General features: G+C 41.8%; 4 protein-coding genes across 9 annotated transcripts; 2 read left to right on the plus strand and 2 right to left on the minus strand.

The window, feature by feature from the left end:
* Positions 1-15: 15 nt before the first annotated feature.
* Positions 16-8,671, plus strand: LOC125766321 (sodium/hydrogen exchanger 7). 6 transcript variants are annotated; one of them, XM_049432160.1, is made up of 14 exons: positions 16-740; positions 1,197-1,513; positions 1,576-1,862; positions 1,942-2,189; positions 2,270-2,472; positions 2,553-2,664; positions 2,735-2,888; positions 2,953-3,004; positions 3,357-3,386; positions 3,922-3,981; positions 4,410-4,513; positions 4,587-4,695; positions 4,770-4,883; positions 8,251-8,671. In XM_049432160.1, the coding sequence occupies exons 1-14, from the start codon at positions 458-460 to the stop codon at positions 8,365-8,367; spliced, it is 2,190 nt and encodes a 729-aa protein (XP_049288117.1). In that variant the 5' UTR covers positions 16-457; the 3' UTR covers positions 8,368-8,671. The 6 variants fall into 6 exon arrangements, with proteins under 6 accessions (XP_049288117.1, XP_049288118.1, XP_049288121.1 ...); XM_049432161.1 differs by lacking the exon at positions 8,251-8,671 and adding an exon at positions 6,258-8,061 and having other exon boundaries at positions 17-740; XM_049432164.1 differs by lacking the exon at positions 8,251-8,671 and adding an exon at positions 6,624-8,061 and having other exon boundaries at positions 17-740.
* Positions 8,672-8,930: 259 nt separating this feature from the next.
* On the plus strand, positions 8,931-10,057 carry LOC125766371 (S-phase kinase-associated protein 1). Its single transcript, XM_049432243.1, has 2 exons — positions 8,931-9,048; positions 9,189-10,057. The coding sequence occupies exon 2, from the start codon at positions 9,235-9,237 to the stop codon at positions 9,721-9,723; it is 489 nt and encodes a 162-aa protein (XP_049288200.1). The 5' UTR covers positions 8,931-9,048; positions 9,189-9,234; the 3' UTR covers positions 9,724-10,057.
* Positions 10,058-10,616: 559 nt separating this feature from the next.
* LOC125774941 (uncharacterized) lies at positions 10,617-25,033 on the minus strand. Its single transcript, XM_049445313.1, has 8 exons — positions 24,033-25,033; positions 20,240-20,643; positions 19,816-20,007; positions 18,651-19,749; positions 12,610-12,941; positions 12,341-12,532; positions 12,031-12,179; positions 10,617-11,913 (listed from the first exon to the last, which is right to left on the minus strand). The coding sequence occupies exons 2-8, from the start codon at positions 20,631-20,633 to the stop codon at positions 10,969-10,971; spliced, it is 3,303 nt and encodes a 1,100-aa protein (XP_049301270.1). The 5' UTR covers positions 20,634-20,643; positions 24,033-25,033; the 3' UTR covers positions 10,617-10,968.
* On the minus strand, positions 14,516-16,461 carry LOC125766363 (glucose-induced degradation protein 8-B homolog). The gene has a single exon (XM_049432232.1). It carries the CDS (start codon positions 15,911-15,913, stop codon positions 15,227-15,229), a length of 687 nt encoding a protein of 228 aa, XP_049288189.1. The 5' UTR covers positions 15,914-16,461; the 3' UTR covers positions 14,516-15,226.
* Positions 25,034-25,549: the final 516 nt, after the last annotated feature.

The raw sequence follows: 25,549 nt of genomic DNA on the forward strand, positions 1-25,549 counted from the left end.
GTACGGTGAACGTTTTTGGTCCACCATTTTTGGGAAAACATATGATGACCGAACATACAGTACAGTCGACCAGTGTGCGCTGCACGAAACTCGCATAATCCTCATCGAGCAGTCTCGAGCAGTAAGCGGTTGTCAAAGGAGGCCTTGTCATAACAAAGCAAAAAAAGTTATCAATTTCTTAATCAACAAAACGAAGTGGAAGCAGCGCACAACGGAATAACAAAGACGTGCAGTGCAAAGAGGCAACGGAGTTAGCAATAGTGCTAGGGGATTCTTCCCTGTCGTAGTTTTTTCCCAGAAAGTAGAAGAAAATCCCACCCAACAAATCGTCAGCAGAATTCAGTACAGTTGGTTCGCGGTTTCGAAGGCCACGGATAGCTTTTGCAGCCCGGGATACAGATCCGGATCTGGTACGAGCGGTAACGACGGACGGTGAGCGGCCGTGCACGGGATTACAATGTTTAAGCGGCGAACGAAATCGCAAAATCATCGGTCCCGGTATCGTTTCCTGCCCGTCGTAGTGCTGATAGTGCTAGCCCAATGGTGCCTACTAAATACAGCCGTCACAGCCGAATCGACCGATATCGAGCTCGATGCGAAGGCGAACAAAATCCATCAGATCGATTCACTCAATCTGTTGCTTTACACCTTCCTGCTAACTTTGACGGTGCTAACGATATGGTTGTTCAAACATCGGCGCGTTTCCTGGCTACACGAGACGGGTCTGGCCGTTATATATGGTAAGTGAAAAAAATGCACAAAATGTTACGGTAGCCGTTATCAAAACAACTTCAATAAGCTTCATGCTACACCGAAATGTGTGACTGTTTGAAAATCGGATTATTCGAATATGAACGCGGTTTGTAATCAATAGTACGAGTGCGTCGCCAACGTTCGCCATATGGTACGGTCGAACGGATCATTTTACATTGATAGTAGGAGGACGTTCGTATGACTAATACCGTTTGCGCAACGGCAGCTCGTATGGCTATGTGTGATACTGTCCCTCGTCCCAATGTTTACTATATGCATGCTATATTTACTTTTCATCGTTGCTAAACCAGCAGTTGTAGTAATAATAATAAAAAAAAGCTGACACTGTGACTTTTATGCGATTAGTTATAAACTGTAGAACGATTTGTTAATGAATTCCTTGAATTCCTTTCTTTTCTTTTTGCCCTCCTCTTTCCGTTTAGGCCTTATCGTGGGAGCCATTATCCGGTATGCTGGAACCACTACACCAATCATACACGTTTCCGTGGAAGCAGAACCGGATGCAAAGTTCAACCAAAGCCTCCCACCGGACACACTATGGCTCAAGTTTCCGGGCAACCTACCGCACGGTTCCGATCAACCGGTGAAGGCAAACAAAACGTACACGTACAGCTTTCGCGGCGAGCTTGGTAATGTGGAAGAGAACGAGATCGATTTGAAAGCCACCTTTGATCCGGAAATCTTTTTCAACATCATCCTACCACCGATCATCTTCCACGCCGGTTACAGCTTAAAAAGGGTAAGAAGGTTCAATGTTATGGTGCCTTTTTATCACACTGATCACATTGGTTTTCATTTTAGAAATACTTCTTCCGTAACCTTGGAGCTATTTTAATGTTTGCCATCATCGGTACGACACTGTCGGCATTTTTGATTGGCGCACTAATGTACGGATTCGTGCAGCTGATGCCAAAGCTAAAGTCCAGCTTCACGTTTCTGGATACACTATACTTTGGTGCACTTATTTCGCCCACGGATCCACTTACTATTTTGGCGATCTTTAGCGATATGCACGTGGACGTTAATCTGTATGCGCTTGTTTTCGGTGAGAGTGTACTGAATGATGCCGTTGCGATTGTTCTCAGTGGGTAAGTAAAATGGTACCAACGTTTGATGAAAGTTATGGTTCTTTCTAACGATACTTTCCCCCCACTTTTATATGCACAGTGCAATTCAAAACTACGGAGAGCATTACTCGAGCAATGGCGAATTCGAAGGGCGCGCGTTTTTACGATCGCTGGGCGATTTTTTCAGCGTGTTTGCCTTTTCACTGCTGATCGGCGCCTCGATGGGTTGCGTTACGGCAATGATGACCAAGTTCACGCGGATACGCGACTTTCCACTACTCGAATCGGCCCTGTTCGTACTGATGTCGTACAGTACGTTTTTGATCGCTGAAGCGGCCGAGTTAACGGGTAAGTTTGGGGAGGAAAAATAATTTTTAAACGCTTTTTGATTGTCGAATTAATTTTTTATTTCCTCATTTCATTAACAGGAGTTGTTGCGGTACTGTTTTGTGGTATTTGCCAAGCGCATTACACGTACAACAATCTTTCTGACGATTCCCGGACACGAACGAAACAGATTTTTGAATTGCTTAATTTCTTAGCCGAAAACTTCATCTTCTCGTACATCGGTGTATCGATGTTTACTTTCCCCAAGCATCACTTTGATCCGCTGTTTATTTTTACTGGTTTTGTAAGTTTCCACCCTGGCTTGTTGCATTTTGCTGAATGCGTTTTGTGATTGGTTATGGGTATTTCTTTTTCCTCCTTCAGATGTGTGCGGCTATTGGGCGTGCTGTAAATATTTATCCCCTTTCAGCTCTTCTAAATATTGCTAGAAAGCCAAAGATTTCGTGGAACTTTCAGCATATGTTGTTCTTTGCCGGTAAGAGAATATGTTAAGATAGTATCATTAGGAAATACTACATTGGGATTTGTTTTAATATCTTCCGCAGGATTACGTGGTGCAATGTCTTTCGCATTAGCGATTCGTAACACAGTCTCTGACGCCAGACAGGCAATGTTAACGACAACGTCGTTAATTGTTATTACCACTGTCATAATTCAGGGTGGAGCAGCAAACTTTCTACTAAACTGGTTAAATATACCGTAAGTATATTTGAAGAAACCATCTCTCTTTACTTGTTTTTACTCACTTTCCTTTCCTTTCCAGTGTTGGTGTTGATGATGAAACGGAAGTTTTACCCTACCAAGGAGTACGCAGTGTGAGTAAAATAGTATTCTTTCGTTACTGTTTTTTTTCTTATCTGCTGCACTTTAGTGTTGCACCGTGATAATACCGGTCATAATAGGTTGTTAAATAACTATTAAAAAACGTAAATTTTGTAGCTAATCTTATTTTTGTAATTGTTAGCCTAATTTCATGCTTATTTTTTCAATTCAATAACCAACCAAAAATGAACGCTACGCTAATCGTATTATTTTTCTGTTTTCAAAATCTCTGTACTTCAAATTCGAAATTCCACTTGTCTTTAAAACGAAAAAAACGTGTCACCTGGCGCATTGTTCTCATGGCAAACGACAAATCTTCGTTTACTATCTGTGCAACAAACACAGGTGTACAATTCGATGGAGAACACAGCTGGGGTATGTTTAATAAGTAAAAAAAGCATGCCCTCTGGCATGGTAGCCATATTGTTCGATGTTTGATCATTGTAGTGAAAGTATGAATGATCCAAAACAATTCTTGCATGCCTTTACCCTCCTCAATGTGTATTGCATCGCTGTATGTATGGGAGTGTATGTGGTTCATAAATCGATCCAATCTTACCAGTTCCTTTCATTCGTTTAGTCTGTATCTAGCCACGTGTTCTAATGGAGTTTACGTGTAAAATTTAGCCCGAGGCGTATGGTTTCCATGGTTCCATAGCTTTCTCCAATCTTTTCCAAAGTCATTATCGATTAAGCGTTGCTTAACCTAGTGTCGCTCATGTCATACGCCGCACGCAAAACGATGTAGTAGTGGCCGTATAGTTTGTTATAGAACATGTTTTCAGCTATCATCTTAGGCGTTTGCAATAGAACCAAAGCACCATTCCCCATACTAATCCATGCAAACGTTTTTTTTTATTATTGCTTTATCGCGAATTCGCCCCAATCTGAAACGATTTAATTTCTAAAGTCCATCGACGTTGGTTTAAATCTCAGTCAACTGCAGGTGAATAGACGAGCAAGTTCTTTGGTAAGAGGCGTTAATAAATTCTCATTGTCCTTATTCTTAGAACATTGGAATGTATTTCGTTTTATTTTGTGTTTTGTTTTATTTTTTATTTCTTAAGTTGGGTAGTTTCAATCAGATTGTTTTGTTAGCGTTAATTAAACCAATTGCGAAGGACTAGTTGTTAGCTTTATAATTTGAGAGATGTGTTAAACTTTTGTATACCTTATTATTTCTCCACGCATAATCATACATTACTATTGAAATGAACTATTATAACCACTACAACTTAGCATTAGTAGCCTTCACTATGTGATTTGTTCCTTCTCCCTCACCCTAGCATTGAGCTTTAATTTGGTATCGTTATAATTGTTTGTTATTTAGCTGTTAGCGTTAACTAGTAGCTCCATATAATACATGGTTTTTATTGTTTCACTTTTTGTACCAAAAAGGATTTGGAAAATCCGGATAGTGAAGGTGCCACTACTCCTGGAGGCACACGAAGAGGTCACGAAAAAGCTGTTTTAGCACGACTTTGGGGAAATTTCGATACGAGGTAAGAACGAGAAAATTAACTGAGGATTTAAAAAAAGGTTTTTAAATTTAAATTTTTAATTCTACTTTTTTAGGTACATGAAACCATTACTGACCCATTCGCGGCCAACATTGCTCGAGACGTTACCGGTTTGCTTAAGCCCGTTAGCTCGCTTGCTCACTACAACTGAGCAGCTGACACAGGTTAGTGTTTTAAAGTGATAAATTTAGCTGTATATAGCATAATATAAAATACCTCTGTTTTGTCTTAAACGTAGGATGGTCCGACCCGTCGTTCGGATTCGGATTCTGACCTATGCATCGATGATGACGATCGTGCTTCGCGCGGCGGTCCCGCTGATGGTAGCGGTCGCAGGAATTCAATCAATCGCGTAAGTATACGCCTCGTTTCGGACGATCGCAGCACGATATTTGCAAGCTATAAAAACCGCGATTAAAGTATTCGCGGATGCAGATTGGTAGCGATAAGAAATGAGCTTGAAAAGTAACAGTAAAAAAACACATAAACACACTTGTAGGGAACAATTTCGAACTAACTAAGTTGCATATTCGGGTATAGGAACAGTTTTAGCAGCCTGTAAACGCAACTTGCACGTAAACGAAATGAATGCATGAAATAATCCATACTACTAATTCATACACACATTCACACACATACACGCTGTATCTAAAGTAAGGGCAAGAGTTCGAAGGACAAACAAATCGTTAAAATTATACGTGCCTAGCTTGCACAATTAGTGTGGGAGCGTGTTAGGCATCGTCTGGATTTGTTAGAGGTATTTAGGGTTTACTATCTTTTTGGTGGTGTTTATCTTTGTCTAGTCAACGGTGCTGTTTCCGGTAGCAGGTGAATATAATAGAAAGCTGCTAAAGCTTTTAAAATGCAAGTAAAGCAACTAACGAATATTATTAACACAAGAAGAGATGTAGCGCAAAATGATGCTACCTATTGGTCCCAAATGCAAAAGACTGGACGGTTAAAAAAAGTTGGTGATAGAAATGTTTGCCTAGGACTGGCATATGTAGTACGTTGGATATAATTTTGAATTTTGACATGGGTGCGAATGGAGGAATAGTAGATGCAAATAGATAGCATTCTATTTGTGAGGATAATTTAGCTCTAAATAAGCATAGCGTAAGTCTAAAAACTGTCGCAAGTAGATGATTAACAGTTAGTTTTTATTGCGTATCTAGTTATTGGTAGCCGTGTAACGTGGATAGGGGCGGCCCGGTGGTGCATGTGACAAACGGCGCCAGTCCACACGGCTGGACCGGGTTCAAATCCCATCCGGACCGTCCCCCCGTAGCAAGGACTGACTATCCGGCTACGTGGTAAAAATAAGTCTAGTAAGCCAGAAATGGCCGGCGTGACCTGTAAGGTCGTTAAAGCCAAGAAGAAGAAGTAACGTGGATTGTGATTTTAATCTGTATCCCTATTCTTTGCATGCATGCTTCCCTTCGTTATCGTCCCTGCGGTTCTCACCCAACCTACCACTTATCGTGTGTGACTCGATTATGTATTATTTCACGCACGTGTGTCCTTGTTACGTGAAAAAAAAATCACTTACCCTTCTGCAAACTCCTTATACTATCGACAACAAATACCACCGACCACTTCTACTACTTCTACAACAACAATAACTACTACTACTTCAACTACTTTCTCCATTCGTCCGGCGTTGGGCGAACTGGTGCAACTATCTGTTCCACACAATACATGAAACAATACTAAACATGATCCGCAGCGACAGCAACATTCCGATGCCGCACATGAAGCTAACGATGCGATCAACATTCTAAGTAGTTTGGGATCTAATTTTATGTAACACCAAACCAAACACAGCTATATTCGGTGTGAAACACGGGGGAGAAGTCGGTGTGTGTGTAGTTGGAAATCTTTTGTACAAAATCTTATTTAACATTTAACAATCGTTGAGTTATTGTTTTTGTCGCATGTATTTTCGTTTGTTCGTTTTTTTTGTTTCATTATATTTATATAATGTTACCATATGTTTACCATCTTTTCGAAAATAATTGGCTTAATTGTATTATTTATTTTGTTTTGTTTTTCTTCTCGTTTTACTCGACATCCTTGTCTCGTGTTCGTGTAGCAGAAACGTACTGTTTAAGCTGATCGGTCCTGTTGTTTTTTTCTGCCTCTAATTTGTTGAGCAGCAATGCGCTCAATAGAAGAGCAAAAACACACAAAAAAAAACAAAAAACTGAGAAAAGAATTACAACAGCCGTGCTCTACCAAAATTGGCTGCATTACCACACGGTTTGCCATATGTTTCCTTGGTATTATTTAATATAATTTTAAGCTTATTATCGGTCCTGTTATTTAGTATTTTAATTCATTATTTTATTATCCACGGTATGGGTTTGTTGCATTGGTTATTTAGGTTACTATAGGAGCCAAAAACAACATGGTAATTTACATATTCAGTTAAGGTTTTATTTGTTTAAAAATGTCCCAAAAATATGGACATTTTTTGTCAAACACTACATGGTTTGCTCATTAAGTTAATTCTTTCATTTAGAATGAAATAAACATTGTTTGGTGTACCAGTTTCTGTTATTAAACTGAAAGTTTCCACATCGATGTGAGTTAACAAAATTTTGTTGAGTTGAGTCGAGGTTCAAATATTTTCTAAATTTATTATATTTGATACGTTTAAACGTAAAACTCCTTACTGAAATTCTTGAACGTAAAAAAAAATTAATTAAAAAGTAATCGTACTTTGGCTAAATTACAGAAATTTATTTCGCTCTCTGTGCACTCCACTGCTATCGTATGATTTTAATATGATTTTTTAAAGAATCGTTTTTGTTCATCTTTGGTCGAGCATAGTTTTGTTGGTGTGATATGGTTTCGCTATACATTTTATTTGGTAGATTTTTAGTTTTTAATACTTGCTCTACAGTTACCTAGCGCGAAAAGATGATATGCGAAAAATATAAAACTTCTGTAATTCGTCGGTTATTAGAAGATACAGTATAAAGGGAGCTAATTTTGCTTCAGTGAACGATTGGGACAAATAATGTTCGTTGTACTTATAGCGTGAAAGACACAGGTTTTATTATTCAGTAGTAAAGCGCGAAAGTTCTTGTTAATTTGTTCAGATGTCTCAAAGAATGACGGGTAAGAATAGAAATGCTCTACTGGAATGGCCAAGTAAAAAACACAGGCAGAAACATTGTTTTATCTCGTTTAAGTTCCTTAAGTATTCTGTTAAATGACCCTTTGTGTGATGTCCTACCTTAAGCGAAAGTGCGGATTAGGTTGAAGGAAACAAAAGATAATGGTAGATCTATAGTTGTTGCGTTTGAAGCTTGCAGTGGGATAATCGTTGTATGGTACAGCTTAAGATAAAGCTTTGATGATCGTCTAGGTGCTGTTGACAGGATAACAAAGGTGCTAGTTAGACGCTATATAGGTACATTTGTCGATCATCAGCTGTACGATCTACTGAAGTATATTAAGTTAATTCGTACGTACGAGAGTCGCAAATATGTGCATTAAATACAATGATATTAAATGATAAATAATTGATGATTCTGATGTTTGTATTGTATTCCTCTTACTGCGCTATCATAATCATAATTCCTTTTTTCTCTTTCTCTTTCTCTTTTTAACATTTACTCCCTATTTACTATGCTTCCGTAACGATCTTCCCGGGTGGTTTGATTGTAATCCAAATCCGAAATGGTCCACTAATGTGTATGATGTATCAATAGTTAGAAATCATGGACGATAGTGAGCATGACACGTTCCGTGTTTCATCCTCAGCTAATATTGCTAATCGCATCATACAACAGGGCAGAAGGGCCAGTGGAAAAATTTTCCATTTCTAAACGACATTGTACTAGATAAGATATAAAACTGCCACATCATAAAAGAAGGTCTGTTCCAAATAATCTGCCTTCGTTCTACCGCATATGAGGAGTTCTTGTTTGTGACTGTGATATTTTAGAAAACGTTGGGATGAAAAGTGTAACTCTTATTTTGCCCGCTTTCGTATCAACATCTCTTTTTTTTGTTTTCGTGGTGATTTGAATGGTTTACCTTTGCAATATTTGGTTAAAGTGTGGTTTGATTCATAATAAATATGTACGTTTTCTATATTCTACGCAAAACATTTGAATAAAGTTTTATCCATAATCGAAATACGTTCCAACAATTGTGTACGGCGTGCACAAAAAGATTTTTAAAAATTTGATTAAAATCGCTATTACTTCAAATTATTTAGAAAAAATATCTACCAATCGTAAAAATTTTGCGATAAAGTGAAACTAGCATAATATTCGTGCAAAATTAATGCTGCTGCTAATAACCGTCTGCTTAGCTACGAAACTTATCGTGAATGAAAATGGTTTAAAATTCGGTCCGCCAACTGTCAAGACTGACATTACTATGATTGTCCAAAGCAAACGATGTGGCCCAACCTCCTTTGTTCTGAGTTCGATGTTTCATTTCGTTTCCTCAAGCGCCTCGGGATAAACACGAAGAAAATCTTCTAGAAAAAGCGTATTTCGGTAAGTATTTTCTAGCTTTATTGATGCCAATTAGATTTAGATTGAATTGCAAGCTGTTTAAAACAAAAACCACAACGATAACGGAGTGCCAAAAATGTATGCTAACATTTCCTTGTTTTTCGCTCTTTGTGTATTTTTAGAGTGCTTCCTAGGAATCAATAATCATCTCACCAACACACATCCACAATGCCCACCATCAGACTACAATCGTCGGACGGAGAAATTTTCGACACCGATGTACAGATCGCAAAATGTTCCGGGACCATCAAAACGATGCTGGAAGACTTGGGTATGGACGAGGGTGACGATGAGGTCGTTCCGCTGCCCAACGTAAACTCCGCCATCTTGCGGAAGGTGCTACAGTGGGCCACCTTCCACAAGGATGATCCAATCCCGGTCGAAGACGACGACAGCAAAGAGAAGCGCACCGATGACATCAGCTCGTGGGATGCCGATTTCCTGAAGGTGGACCAGGGTACCCTGTTCGAACTTATACTGGCGGCAAACTATTTGGACATAAAGGGACTACTCGATGTGACGTGCAAGACGGTGGCAAACATGATCAAGGGCAAAACCCCGGAAGAGATTCGCAAAACGTTCAACATTAAGAACGATTTCACTCCGGCAGAAGAGGAACAGGTTCGCAAGGAAAATGAGTGGTGTGAGGAAAAGTAGTGTGATTAGATCGTACGTGCGGAAACACATTTCTTGAGTTTGCTGGTGATTCAATTTACACTACTTATAGGCTGTAGGTTGTCTTGATGAAGGGCCGGGATGTTGCATTAGGCCAACCATGCTACGCAAAATGCACTCACACGAGCTATTGTCATAGCGTACATTTTTCTTTCATTAAATTTCATTCATTAGTTCAAAATTTGGTTGTTTTTTCGTTCTCTAGAACCGCTATCGGTTTTGAATTATTTTACTATTTGACCCTCCCACGATATTGAAGTAATTAGTTCGCGATGCAGAACGATTAATAAACGTGTTTCTAACATAAAACAGTAAATTTCTGGATTTCTTTTCAAACAAGTTGTTTGTAATAGTAGTGATAACAAAACAGAACTAGTAAGAATCTGTACTTCAGAATGATGAGTTTTAGTAGAAAATCTCGTTGATACACCTAAAAGGCTGGACTACTCCAAGGATGGTAAGAATCTAAATTTTGCTTACATAAAAAAAATCAATTTTACAAACATTTTTTTTTAAATGTCCTTTCAGGAAGAAGGAGGAGACTTAAACCACTACTTTTTGCAGGAGAAGAAGAAGATTAAACAATCTTAAAATATAACCCAATCGTGGAATTATGATTACCAGAACGGCAAATATGTACATACCAGTTTAAAAAGTAAGTAATCGCTTAAATTAATTTGGTAATTATCTTATGTATTGCCCCACCTTTTGAATGATGGCAGATATGTTAAGATGTTATGAAATGTTAGTTTTCATTTAATTCAAAGACAAGTACCTTCGGCGTATTAAATTTGGAAAAGAAATTGAGTTATACAAGGGATTTTAGGAAGTTGTGATATTAATCACCCGGGTAGATACACAGTAACAAATGCCAGTGTAGTAATAGATTCGTGTTTCATTTATATTATTAACTGAGTTTAAAGTTGCTTTCCTTTTTCAATTATAACTACTAAACCTGGCGTCTTTAGAATTCCGATATCAGTGTGCAGGCAGTGTGTGATGTGGTCTCGTAATTTTCCTCCCTCTGTACACCGTCGTTGAATGCGAGAAGCAGTAGCTTAAGTAGCTTCATAAGTGAAACGCGTTCCATGTTTTAAACAGTTACAACAAAAACAAATCGCACATAATCTTTAATGTACCGGTGCCTTATCACAGTTCATGGTTCCATTGAGTTGTTCATTTTTAGTGTTGGTGGATGATGTGTGCTGGTTCTCGATGATTGTGGCATCAATTGCGTTGCGCTGGTAGCATTGTTTTCATCTCGACGTCTGCTTTATCCGAGGACTTGTTGCCCCGGAAATGATTTTCGATATCTTCCAGCGTGCGGCCCTTCGTTTCGGGCAGGAAGAAGTACACGAACACGATGCCCAACATGGAGAGGCATCCGAACAGGATAAACACGTTGGAGTTACCGATAGTTTCCACCAGCGAGGGATATATTTTAAGAATGATAAATGACATGGTGTAACCGAAGAAGATGGTTAATCCGGACGCAAAACCACGTATCTTTGTCGGATAAACTTCGGCGTTCATTGAAAAGGGAAGGGTCAAGAAGCCGAGAGTAGCGGTGAAGATAAACGCTACCAGCAATACGGTTGGGATCCAGGAAAGGGAAGTGCCTTTTACCGGATGAATGGCACAAATGGCCAAACCGAACATACACGTTGCCATACCGAACCCAGAAAACAGAGCAGGCGGGCGACGGCCAAATTTGTCGGAAATGAACGACATTAGCACCGTGGTTACAACGCGCGTTAGTCCCACAAACACTGCGCTCAGGAACGGATCGATGGCAACGCCGGCTTCGATCGAGAAGCTAGCAGCGTACACGATGATCACGAAGATACCGGTAAACTGTTGGAAGAAGAAGAATGTGCACATAATGGCAAGCGGTTTGTAAACTTCCGGTTTTTTCAGCTGATCAAGTTTCGATTTTTTGCCATCCTGCGTCGAACGGAACCGTGCGATATTCTGTTCGAGTGCATCCAGCTCGGCCCGAATTTCCGGATGATCATCCTCCTTGATGGCGCGCACCACCTTGAGGCATCGCTCTGCCTCCGGGAGACGCTTCTTACTCACGAGCCAGCTAGGTGATTCGGGCAAAGGAATCACCGTCAACAGTGATACGATGGTAAACACGCCGCAGATCATACACACGAACCGCCAGTCATTCTGCAATCGAGAAAGTGAAGAAGATTAGTAAAGGGGAATCAAGTTTTGCATCTTCCCGGTAAAAAGTAACCAGCTTGCTCGTCTTCAATCATCTGCTCCGATAAGCATTTGACGTACCTTGAACACATAGCCGAGCGAATAGATGCTAAGCATACCGATAGCGGTACAGAAGGCGGTCAGCAGCGTTAGGCGACCGCGTAGATTTGGATGGGCAACCTCGGCCGCGTATACCGATGCTGGAGTACTAGATAAGCCTATCGCAATGCCTGTTCGAACGGTGACATTGATAAAAGAACGAGAAAAACAAAAAAACGTGTGACAAATGATGGCCATTAGATTCTGACCGTAAGACGGTACTGCTGCGTACCATGAAATAGATAAAGGAATCTAGATAGAGAACACACAAACACACGGCCGTGTGACGTACCTATTATTATACGCGCCACGATTAGCTGGATAAAGAGTGTGGTGCTATCGGCACGGCTCGCGAAAGACATGATTGCCCAGGAAACGATCGATATGGTGTTGATAAAGTAGAGCGTTTTCTTGCGCCCGACCTTATCCAACAGATAGCCGGAAAGCAGTCCTCCAAATGGGCACATAATCGCCGTGATGGACGCTGGTATGGGAGGAAAGAAATATTAAAATGAATTGTATGGTACATTTTCCCACCAAATGAATTAAGCCAAACCTTACCGAACCAAGTCGCATTCGATTCCGTTAGCACCACTGAGGTAGTGGAATTCGTAAGCTCAATCATAGCAATCGAAGGAAACCCTATGCCCATTCCGGAGGAGATGATTGTTATGTTGGCCACCACGGCAGTCACTATTTGTGTGATGGCGGCACGCCGCGTTAACTGTGTGAGGACGGCATGGTTCGGACTTTTCGACGGAGACTTCTCGTTAAGAGCGGCCTCCACCTCGGCCGAATCTTTTCCTGTCATTTTTTTATTCTGTGAAATGGAATCAAGACGGCAATGGGCAAATGCACTGGTTACTATCGTTACATGAAGATTGTGAAGAATACTAGATTAACTAGTAGGTATCGCCGTTAGTTTTGATCTTTCGTTCGATCTGCAACGTAAATTCAAGCGAAGCTGGCTGTTACCAGCGATCGAAACCTTCCTAAATTAACTGATCTTTCCAGTTGGACGCGTTTAAAACCCGGCCAGTGTCTGTGGAATTCGAAGTTCCGTGCAGTGACTGCACAAACCATCGTTATTTTTGGTCGATTTTATTTTTACCTTTCACGCGAGTAAAGGCGATAAAAAGCGATTGTAAAGTGCGAATATATTTCACTTTCCCGACAAACCGGACAAAGAGAGATAGCAGCTTGTCCTTTCGGCCAGATTAGGGCACCTTGGGGACCGTATTTCCACCGTAATCACGTTTTGGTTGTTGCGTACACATTCGGTAGGTTCCAGTTAGAGCTGGTATTGGGCGCGTTGTAGATGAGTTTATGAAGTTTACGCTTCTTGTAAAGATTGTCCAACGAGAAAACCTTGTGCCTCAGTTACCATTCAGAAATAATTGACCTCAATGAAAGCTGGCGCCGCAAGGAGGGAGACGTTTGTTATTTGCACACGTTGGCGGTTTGCATGTCCGTAAACATTTGTGTTCCCTTTCGACCGGTTTAAAGCTACGATCGCGGCGACCAGATTCGTGTATATGGAACGTGAACTTACCGACCCTAGCTACAATGTTTTCCAGTTTCAAGCTTGGCTGGTTTCCAGCACTAAAAAACAACTGTCTACGGGTGGTCTGCTAATTTGTAACACATTTAGCACTGGTTTTTGTTAACTTTCGTGTCACGATTTATGATGAATCCTGATGACGCAGCGATGATGTGAGCAGTGTGCGTCCTGCCACAAAAATGATCAGCTGGCAAAACGCTAAACATCTTTTGCCGTGCGGTACACATGTGGTTGTTGCAGACAGACAGCGAGCATAAATGTTTACCAATATTGGCCACGTACCGGCCTGTGTGGTGGTGAGATGTATGTTGTATGTTCCGGAAGGTTTTTTTTCTTATAACACGCGCGATTGCTCACCACGAATACGAAGCATGCGCACAAAATGAAATTAACGACGATTAGCGGATTTGAAACCGCAAAGAAGAGAACGGTCATGGTACATTTGACAGCAGGTTGTTTTGCACGCCGCAAACCAGTTTTGAATGAAGCGATATTTAGGGCTGAAATTATGAAAAAATCTTATCCGAAGATCAACAACAGAAAATAATGAATCATTTATCTGTACTAATTCTCTCGAACATTTATTTGCAGCAAGAAAAGAAAACGGCCCTTACGTAAACTACAAACAGTGGCCAAACAACAGGTTTGTAAGGAAGAGATTTACTGAAACAGGTGCGGATGAAAAGGAAAATAAAAAGTTTACAAAACCGGGTGAGTGAATTATAGCCTACTTATGCGAAAAAAAAATTACATCTTTATCTGTTTTACTTCCCAGTGGGTGAATCGGAGGTGATGAAAACCTTTAAAAGTTATGAGACAAATAATAATTTACAGTCTACCCTTTTGCAAGATGCTAGGCGTTGCACGGAAAACCTCCTTCCTATCTCATTCCGTTCTTTCGTTCTTTAAAAAAAAATAATTTGTTCAAAAGTTTCTGATACACCGACGACTGGTTTGTTCAAGAAGGCCGTCAAATGTTATTGGCCCAATCTAATACACAAGCATAAGTTGCGGTTTATTTACACCGTATCAATGCGAATTGATTCCGTAATACCCGTGGACATTGAAGGACAAAGGCTTATTATCTTGTCCGCTGGTTTAAGTGTGGCAAGCGCCGCCGCCGCCGTTAACCTTCACTGAAGGAGCGATACTTCAATCGATTAAAACTGATTGGCCTCAAAATGAAACTGTGTTGAAAAGGTTACCAGTTATTCTCTATCTGTACGATGTTCTGCTGACCATTACACACTTCGCGAATGGTTGTAAATCTTTAGAATAACAACTAACTCTTCCATTCCTTTGGGTATTGTAAGTAGAAATCAACCGAGAATACTGAATACAACCAAAAGAAGAAAATACGGTACAGAAAAAAAATACAATAATCGCTTTCAGCCCTTTATTTTTCTCTCTCGTCCGGTTGTTAGGTTACGTTGATAACACCAATACCGCACCGAAAAAAAACTGGAACATTTGATGCTCGAACGTCATTAGGCTCATGGGAATTCTGTTGGTCTATCATTAGTAGGCCGGCGTTCGTTGATTATGACATTCAATTCAAGCGTGTTTGCGCTAAACATTCTTGTTTCAAGAATTCATTTATGTGCTGCGGAGTTTCTTTTACTCTAGCTCTAGCGTAGCGGTAGCGAAGTTTTCCATTGGAATAAATTGAATTTTTCCCTTACTTAATTCGTTCTGGCACCATTGCACCATCTTGGGCAGGTGGTTTAATTCCGCCGAAGGTAGTCCTTCGTTTGTTCGCTTAAGGATTGCCTCATTGAACGCGTGCGCTACCTTCTCGCGGTGGCTTTGCTCCAGCAATGCACCAAACGGACATGTGAGCGGATCATCATAGATCAGAAGCATCATCGTGCGTTCAATGTCGTGGGTCACTTTCAGCAAGTGTTTTCCAGCTTCATATGGTAGCGTTTGAGCGAAGAACAGAGCATCTTCGGTACATCCCATCCGGATCAACTCGATCACATGCAGCAGTACCAGCTGGAACTTTAACAAATGATCTGCTGCCAACAGGTCGGGAAAGAATTGTTCGACCACCTGACCAGCTTCCAAAGTATTTCCCTTGCGAATCAATTCAATTATATGCAAACGGACCTCTAGAGAGCACATGCTAATCGTTGGCTTCACATTGGACTCCTGGATGAATGTTTCCACCGCTTCCTTGTAGCCTTCGCGAACTAAATAGTTTGCAATTAACACATTGTTGTTTTCCTGCTGGAACTGAAATACTTTGAGGAGTTTTGTCCACTCCTCAACCGCTGACACTAGGTCGTTTGGTTGCTGATCCATTTCGTACACACACCGCGCTTCGTATTCCTCGCCACGTGAAGATTGCTTTGTTACGAATGCGCGACTATACTTCACGATGAAGTTGGCGGTAATCGGTTTTCGGTTGCGGAACTGTCAAATATTTGGCGCAAAATATCTAGTAAACCTTGACTGAAAGTTTTGAAGAAACTTATCAACTTTTGATCATCGTGCATGTGTACTTTGGTTTTAGTTCAAGGATGGAAGGAATTTGTATATATCAAACATCCTATTTGGTAAGAACTATTAAAACTCCATTGGTACCAAATAACGTCGTCCCAAAAACCGCAAAATGGAAAACAGATGTTGCGCGTGCGGTTTCCCTTGGCAACCAGAAGCTGTGCTTGCTCCATCCAACGGATGCGATCGGCTAAACAGTAATTGATGGCACCATAAATCATCATCGCCGAAGTCGCATGGGCCACAGCTAAGTGTGAAATTGTATCCATGTTTCCAAACAAATATAACACTTTCACATTCGTGTTTTAAGTTCAATTTTACATACCACCCAACCCCCCTCCCAAAACAAGGCATTTGGAATTCACTTCCATCTACATCCATTTAGTGGTCTGGGGGTGACCGATGTAAAACTTGAAGCAAGATGATGGTTCACAGCGTAACACAGACCGTTACCCTTGACCGAAACGGCCGAATTCTTATGTGACACTGTAAATGCGGATCCTTCTATTAATAACCTGGATGGTCGGAACAGCACTTGCATGGTTCGCGCTTTTTCCGCCGATTGACGTTTTATACGCGGGATTTTGCACACTAAAATTCGTTTTTGTATATCGATTTGTTTTTCTTTTGAATTGTTCCTTCAGAATAAATCTTGTCACTTTCCACTGCCGAGCTGCGAACGCGTACATTCGCAATATTTCAGACCGTTGCGATTTGTACGGGAAGTCGCTCAAAAATTGTCACGCATAGCGCCTCTCTCGGTGCAAACCGTGCAAACATGCGCCTACCAGAGCTGGGTTATCAAAACAGTGACAGAAGCACTTAGCACCAAATGCTTGTGATAATCGTAACTTACGCAAAAGCCGACCACTTTCTCGCACAATAACCACTGTTGTGTAGCGTCCGGTTTTTCTCCGCTCTGTCTGCAGAAAATGCAAAACGGGGCACTTGTGGCGTGCCACTTTGGGTAGCGTTCGGCGAATACTAAAGTTCGTTCGCATCATCCGGCTAGACTAAATACGCATTATCATCACGAAGCCCCGTGTCCGCCGAAGCCGGACTCACGACGAATCGCGCGCGAATGTGTGTAGAATGTGCGCATGGCTTACGCTTCTCGGGGCCGATTGACAATACACGCGAAGCACGTTGTCTTGCCGGCAAGCGATGCTATTCGCACACCGTCAACAAAACGGATCGCTAGAGCGGAGCTTTTCGGTTCGGTTTTTATCAACAGTAACGGAATCCGCGACCCGTGTCCCGTGAATGAAGTGTTAGTGACAGCTTATATTCGTCGGAACGTAGCGTGTACGTTGCGTACCGGAGACAAACACACAAGAAGAAGGAGAAAAAAACACGCCAAACATTTAAACGGCGCTAACAACCAAACACGTGCTTACGCTGTGGGAGCGCGCCACAACCTCACCTAACGGAACAGTTAGTTTGCTAAGCTCAATGTTGACCATCCTTGAACTTGATGGATTTATGGAACGGTAGACAAGAGCAATCCGTACAGCAAAGGGGTTCCTATTTACCACACATGAATGTAATGCGTATTTCGTAGGTAAAGTGTAAATTGTAAGAGTCTGAACCGATTAAAAGACACCGAGCTGTCTGCTGTTGTATAGATAGTTCATTGAATGGTTTCGGACGGGTTGGTTTAAACTGGTTCAGTTTGCATAAAAAAACTTAATTACCATCATACAAAGCATATCGACAGCTGTGATTAAGTTAATTGCTGTACTTTGTTGCTCGATAATGATACCTTATCATTGGCAGAACAAACAAGCCGATTACAAAAGCATAAATCAGCTTTATAAGCCAATTGTGCGTGAGCAATATCATTATACTTCATTTACAGGCCTTTTATGTGATAACATTTTGTTGGTGATAAAACACAAAAAACAAAGATTTAAATATTTCTATTATTATTTATTTTACAACGATGATAAACGTTCATGTTTTTTTCTTCTTCATATGGCATATCAGTTTGCTAGCTAGTTCTACTATCTAACAAAAGGATTCTATTTATCAATCTTTAACTATTTAACATACGCTTTAAGAATGGCACAATGGTTTTATTTAGCTACTATTTTTTTATATCGTGCCGGGGGTATATTTAAGTTTTCCTTGCGGATCACAGATCTATCATCGATCACAGAGCGAACTAAATTAAAATTAATGATCGCGCGCTTGTGTACACCCCGAAAATAAACACACGCTGGCGTGTGACCGGAGCTGCCACAGCTCAAGTCTTTTTTTGTTCGGGTAAGATTAACCACAACGCGTTTCAATTAAACCTAATTCCAGCACATTCCTATGGCGAAGGCGGGTGTATGACGCTTTTCACTAACCGCCACCGCCACCATACGATGACTGTTGTGCGTATCCCGAACCGGTGGGAAATGATTGACATCAATTGAACTCAATAATAATGTCGGACAACGATGCTCCATCGGAGTACCGGGTGGACACCCGATCGATCGGCGTGTAATGGTTTAGCGCTTCAGAAAGGCGTTCGTACGCAACGCCATTTACTCACACGCTCTCCGTGGATAGATTGCTGACCTCGTCTTCTTCTACCTCTTGCGATGGTGTTGAACCGTGCGACATACCGCGGAAGTAATCCTCGATCTCTTGCAGCGATTTGCCCTTCGTTTCGGGTACAATGTAGATGACGTACAGTACTCCTAGCAGCGATACAGCACCGTAGATGATGAAGACATTCGCACTGCCCAGAAACTCCACCATCGTCGGATACAGCTTGATCGTGAAGAACGACATCAGGTAGGTGAAGAACACGGTTACACCCGAAGCCGGACCACGCACCGTTTGGGGAAAGAGTTCGGCCAGCATTGAGAAGGGCATGGTCAAGAAGCCGAGCGTACTGGTAAAGATGTACGTCAGGATCAGTACGGTTGGGATCCATTTAAGTTGCTCGATCGGTGGGAAGTAGCTGCACAGGGCCAGCCCGAACATACACACCAGCATACCGACACCGGAAAAGATGGACGGTGGTTTACGGCCGAGTGTGTCCAGAATGTAGGCCACCACTAGGGTTGCAACGACACGCGTTATTCCAATCAACACCGTGCACAGGAACGGATCCATGGAAACGCTCGCTTCCGATGATACCTTTGCCGCGTACACAACGATCACGAAGATACCGGAGAACTGTTGGAAACCGAAAAATCCGATTATGATACCGAGCGGTTTGTAAACCTGCGGTTGCCTCAACAATCGCACGAAACTCTCCTGTCCGGTACGGCGCTGAGCCATCACGTTATCCCGCATGCGCATCAGTTCCTTCTCCACTTCCGGAATTCGCTGACTGTACGCCCCATAGCCACGGATCTTCTTCAGCGATCGTTCCGCTTCCTCTTCGCGATCCTTCGACATTAACCATGCGGGCGATTCAGGCATGAAGAAGAGCAGCACGAGCGACAGTACGCAGACACCAGCGGCAAGCGCCGCCACGAGACGGAAATCGTGCGGTACGATGTAACCCATCGAGTAGATAAGCAAAATACCAACGGCAATACTCAGCGAGGTAAGTACGGTCAGTCGGCCACGCATCTTCGGTGTGGCGATTTCTGCCGAGTAAATGGATGCCGGTGCGCTTACTAAGCCAATGACAATGCCTACGGGTAAACAGAAAATGCAACAGTTAGCCAACAGGTGTCATGAGCAGGTTCTTCTAAGCTTACCTATGATGACACGAGCGATTAGGATTTGTGTGTACATCAGATCAAAGTTAGTCATACTGCAAACGGCGATCAGTGACCACGACACGATGGACAGTACGTTGATAAGCATGAGCGTTTTCTTCCGTCCGATACGGTCCAGCAGGTAACCGGATACGAGACCACCGAGAGGGCACGCGAACGAGCTGATGGAAGCTGTAAGCAAGGTAAGGAAATTTGTTTGTCTTTTAAAAATTCTTTGCTATCGAAGATCTTCTCAGAATGTCTTTGATTTTATATCGATATCTGTTCTCTTTTTTAGGTTCGGTTCATTGTCCGACTTGATGAAAAAGATCTTCAAGAATTGTTTGAACAAGACTGCCCGATCGAATGACTTTAACAAACACACTTTAACACTTTAACAAAGACAGAAAAAAATCATGCTTACCGAACCATGACGCTTGGCTAGAGTTCATACGCAACGGGTTGTCCTCGCTGGTCAGGGCGTGCAGCGTTATAGCCGAATATCCCAGTCCCATGCCGGAGGATAGTACGGTCAGATTTGCCAGGATGCTCATGATCAGCTGCATCCGTGCACCGTTCGTGTGGGCTTCCTTGGTCAGGATCGTTGTCGTCTTGTTCATCCCATATACAGCAGCATCGTTCGGTCGCTGAACGTTGGGTTTCCATTGTTTTTCACTAATCAACGATATAAACGATGGCTGGATGTAGTGCAGATTGGATGAAGCGGTCAGCTGTTCGTGCTCATCTTCGGCCGATGATAGATCGGGTCGATCTTCCAGTTGCTGTTGCTGCGTAGATATTTTCCCAGTGTTCGCCATTATCACTAACCTAGACGGTGAAGTAGAACAAAGCATAAAGATTACATCAGCTCACGCACTAAATGACACCATTGACCGAATGAGTTTTCTATCTGTTCTTGTGCAAATTCCAATTCCCTTCCAGGGTGGTAAATGATGCCGGGTTCGTTATCGCATTATCAGCCCACATCGGCGATCGATACGAGTCCGGGCAAAAACAAATAACAGTGGAGATTTGCATGCGACAGGGCACGTTTTGATTCTGCTATGGTATACAAAGGAGCAACCAACTGAATAACATCATAATCGATGAAGCTGTTGATGATGCAGGAACCTGACGATTCTTTCAGATAAGAGTGCACAAAGTTAGCAACGAATCGACGCGCACAAGTGCCGCTGCATGATCCTTCAATCCCATTCGAAAGGGGGTGTGGTTTTGCCTGGTGGCATGTGGGTTTACAAGGGGCTGTGTAAACACGGTCTAAGTAGTGTTGCCCCTTGTGGGTAAAAAAGGGGGTGATAATGGATTGTTACCGTGGGCACATTTGATGAGCGGTAATCAACGCCAATCGGCATTAATGAGCTGCCCATGCGACTTGCGGCCCGGCAGTCACGACGACGTGCTGTTTCTTTTTGCGCCGTTTGCGCTTCGTGACGTGTTGGTGCGATGCAGTTACAGGACCTACGCGTAGATGCATTTACGTGCAACATATGAGTGCCACGATCGAGTGCATTTGCATATGCACATATATAAGCGTGCACGGGTGTGAGAGCTTCGATGATCGACAGTATGTTAAGAGAAAGATAAGCGGGTGGGGGTTTTGTCTCTATATATTTTAAAATGTGTGTAAGCCAAGTCATATATAATTAATATGATTAATGGATAAACAATTACTTGCTTCAAGGGAGTCTGTTCAGACGGGAATCAAATTCACGACCTTTGGTGTACTAGACTCTAATGTTTAATTTCGCAAGACCATGGGAGCCTCTCACCTATTTTAGTCTAACTATTATTACTATTCGAGATCAGGATAAGTAAATAAATGTAAGAATTCGAAGAGACTTCCACATGGATCCCCTTTAGTTACGAAAAAAAGTTCTTAGTATAAAAACAAATAATTAAACATAACGAGTCAATGATGCAACCGAAATGGCAAGTTTAGCTGACCGCAAATTTGCTGTTTGTGTCAGTGTGTGGACGTTTACTATCTCTCCACGAGGGCAAGCATTTGTTTGCGGCATGATAGGGAATTTTGCCACGAAGCGAATTTTTTTACTTTGTACCATTAATACCTCAAAAACGTTTTGTTTATGTTTACCACAATCATTTCTAATCGAGTCGCTTCATCTATCTTCTTCCAGCTGCACCAAATCAAAAAGGGCACAAACAAGAGTGAACTATTACGGCACCGTCCGAAGCATGGTCGGAATCAGCTGAGCTACAACGATTGGACCGGGAACTTCGCGTGTGATGATAATGACCTGACACAGCCGCACCCGCAACCGTCGGTATGGGTATGTAGTACATCAGATAGCATTCATCGGCATATTTCATAGACGGTTTGCAGTCTGCGAAATTTCTTCCTACTGACCTCTGCAATCTTATCTATCTTACGGCTATCGGTCGATTAGTTTAATGGACGAGTAATTAGCATTAAACAAAGGAATTAAGAACATTTTTTGTGTGTGCTATTTCGGGCATGGAAACAGTCGTTTCCATTACCATGAGGACTAGTCCTAGGTGAGATTGAGTTCAAGACACTTGATGTGCGAAATCGGTCGCCAAGCCACAAGAACATGTGGACCACTCCAGGCCCATGACAAGCTTTTCTCGTAGCAAGATCCTCGGGGACAGACACAGGGATTCCTTCGAGAAGGTCACTCCGTAAAAATGACGTCGATTTTTGCGATAGCTCCTCAACCGTTCGGACGCTCTAGTCAATGATCGTGGCAAATGGTCCATTGCTCTTTTCCCAAAAAGGTTAGCGTGCCAATCAGTAATCGGCATATGTATGTTTCTCGACAGTTCTACCGACTGATGATGCCGGTTGCGGGTCGTGATTGCGCATTTCTAAATTGTTCGACCACCTTTATTAAGACTTAGAAGGAGCAAGGAACCTACTAGAACTGAAGTTCTGATGCTTTCGATGCACGAAAGATCGAGAAGGAAAAGTGTTTTTTTCTAGCTGGGTTTTCGAAAAGCTTCTGCGAATTGATAGCAGGACGCGTTACGATGCTTGAATGCCAAGGTCGTAGGGATAAGAACGAACCTGCTGTAGAACCAGAACCGAAAGGTGCGTATTGGCTTGTTATCAGGGCAACCGCGTGAAACATTCTCCATTCTTCCTGAAACATTAGTTAATGTTATGAAATAGTACTTATCTACTATTTGGAGAGATGATTTTTTACTTCTTCCAGTTGCTTTTCTGCCATTGTCTAGCTGTTATGCGATGATAGGAATGTAAACAAAACAGTTAAGAAAAAAAAGTAACCAAACAAGCAAACACGCTGCCGCTGTGCGTTATAAATCAGCAAATAATAAACCCTAATTCCTAGTACATGGTTCCGGACTACGGTCCCGCTAGGCGTTGTAAATTAGTGGATATGCATCACGTGAAGGTTAAAATGTGACAACACCAAAACATGAACCACACGCTCATTCTTAATCTTATTCACGCTCTGGCCACGAGATTGTTGATAGTAAAATTCATCTACAACAATCCAGGATAATTAAATGCTTGGTAAATAGCTACCAAGAACTTTATCCACAATCCACGGGGATATTCGCCGATTCACTTCTCAACCCTCTGTGTCACAATGTATGGGTGGGTCGTTTGTCTGAGTAGACAGTGTTGACGCCTTTGCGGCTTATCTGGGCCGATGGCTTGGTTGATACACGATAACGTAAAGGTAAAGACGATAAAACCATACCGCCACCAACTTTATGTCACTGTTCAATTCTTCGACGATTCGATGCGTTGTTCAATGGATGCTCACTTTAATTAAACATGTCCGCGATTGAGCCGGATGAAGGGTTTTTGGAATGTTGTTCCAATTGCCAAAAATATTGCGATGTGGGCCGAGGGCCAATTTGTACACAAGTGTCACAATCGCGTCTCGCCGCTTGTGCGCGCATCAATCCGCCGGACAAGTTATTTAAATAGTGAACATCAGTTCTGTATGCTCTTCACCGCCTCCTGTTCCCGGTTTCGAAGGTGACATTGGAGAAGTGTGTTTTCGCAGTGCGGAGAAAATACTCCTCTCGATCGAATGAATCAATATCGATCGGGTAGTGTGGCATTTCTACGCCACATAAACTTCAAGATCAACTTGCGCCCTCACAGTGCACTGCTCAGAGGAAACTGGTTTTTCGTTTTGCATTCGAAACTAGTTATTGAAGGGCTTTTGGGTCGCACCTACCTTAGCGGATTGCAGCATTCACTGTCGAAATAAGCACTAACGAACAAGTGATCGCTGGTTCAATATTTTTTTCACTTCTCGCGATTAGATGATCTTTTATTACGTTTTAGTATTTAAAACTTGTTCACACTTTATAAACTGTAACTCGATAGAGCCGATTGGAAGAGGTGAAATAACACTTGCCACTTCTGAATGTAGTACTGAAACGAGCTGGAAATAGTGTCCACTCTACGATGGCTCACCTCCGTTAAGGTTCCTGTCTGATCGTAGACTGTTCGAACCACTCGCTGGTCCTGTCCGTTAGTACTCATCGTCGCTGCGATGCGCTTGCACCTATCGCGCGTCTCGCGTCTCTCGCTTGTCCTGGGTACGTGGTATCAGCTGCTACGGTAAGTACTGGGCGCTACTTGAGCTGCGTATGTGTCATCATTCAACACTTGCAAACGTGCAAATCGTTTCAGGACGCTGATGATTATGATGATGGTGATGATGAAGATGAGTTAGAATTTGTTTTGCTAGATTTAATATGCGATTAGCTATGTACAGCATGCGCTACTAACCTCTGATGCAGCAGCCTCTATTTTTTCCTGTGGCAATTTGTCACTTAAACAAACGGAACGGACGATGGAAATCCTCGTCGTCAATAAATGACTGATCATTGCACTATAAACACCGCTTAGCAAAGTGATAATTGCCCATTCAAGTTTCTCTTCCGCCGCAAGCAATCGTCTGTGATGTGAGTGGATCTTACCACTGCTCTCGAGTGTGTTACTGGGGCAATTCCTCTTTAATCGGTGTTTTTTTTCATAACATTCTTTTCATACATTTTGATGGACATCTTGATTGAGCTATAATCAATTATACGCCTTTTTTAAACTTACAAGTGCACCGTAAAATTTAACGTAACATCGATAAATCTAAAATTCATTTAAAAAAAAACCATGTTAAAAATGTCGAAAACATTCTTATCTTATCCAAGTGCTTGTCTATTTTCACCACATCGTGTTCAAATGGTTTGCATCATTTCGGGTCCAATATTCACTTCCTCATTGTTTCAGTTGAATGATTTTGGCATGTATCAGAAGCGACATCGTAGTAAGGAAATCATGTCACTCGCGCGATTCGATTATCATGGAATAGATAGCATAACAATAACAAATAGGTGATGCTCCACGCTTTTATCATCATTCGGTGTTGATGGTCAGTCTATTTGCTTCTTATATTTCGATTTGAAAAAGCTCCTTATTGTTCTGTTATTTATTGACCGTTGAATTAGTTACGAATTGTTTAAAACCTACTAAAACGCTGTAGCAACCTAGTGCAATAATTTAAATAAAATTGCAATAAATACCAGATGTAATAGAATTAATGTAGTCTGTTTTGTTCATACCGATAGTTTTTATTTCGACTGTAATGTAAAAAATAGTTTGCATTTTAAATATTGATTTTTCTGAAATAGTTTTAAATATTAGATTTTTAAATCTAACGCAAATAACGTGGTATTAGAAATGCGCCGA

The sequence above is a fragment of the Anopheles funestus genome, chromosome 2RL (assembly GCF_943734845.2).
Source record: "Anopheles funestus chromosome 2RL, idAnoFuneDA-416_04, whole genome shotgun sequence".
NCBI classification, from domain to species: Eukaryota; Metazoa; Arthropoda; class Insecta; order Diptera; family Culicidae; genus Anopheles; species Anopheles funestus.

Coding starts and splice junctions, on each gene's coding strand:
- LOC125766321 (XM_049432160.1), top strand. CDS start 458: ATGTTTAAGCGGCGAACGAAATCGCAAAATCATCGGTCCCGGTATCGT. Junction 2,190..2,269: donor TGAAGCGGCCGAGTTAACGG/GTAAGTTTGGGG, acceptor TTTCATTAACAG/GAGTTGTTGCGGTACTGTTT. Junction 4,884..8,250: donor GCAGGAATTCAATCAATCGC/GTAAGTATACGC, acceptor ATGTATCAATAG/TTAGAAATCATGGACGATAG.
- LOC125766371 (XM_049432243.1), top strand. CDS start 9,235: ATGCCCACCATCAGACTACAATCGTCGGACGGAGAAATTTTCGACACC.
- LOC125766363 (XM_049432232.1), bottom strand. CDS start 15,913: ATGGATCAGCAACCAAACGACCTAGTGTCAGCGGTTGAGGAGTGGACA.
- LOC125774941 (XM_049445313.1), bottom strand. CDS start 20,633: ATGGCGAACACTGGGAAAATATCTACGCAGCAACAGCAACTGGAAGAT. Junction 20,008..20,239: donor TAGCCAAGCGTCATGGTTCG/GTAAGCATGATT, acceptor CCTTGCTTACAG/CTTCCATCAGCTCGTTCGCG. Junction 12,942..18,650: donor AATCTATCCACGGAGAGCGT/GTGAGTAAATGG, acceptor TAGTTAATCTAG/TATTCTTCACAATCTTCATG.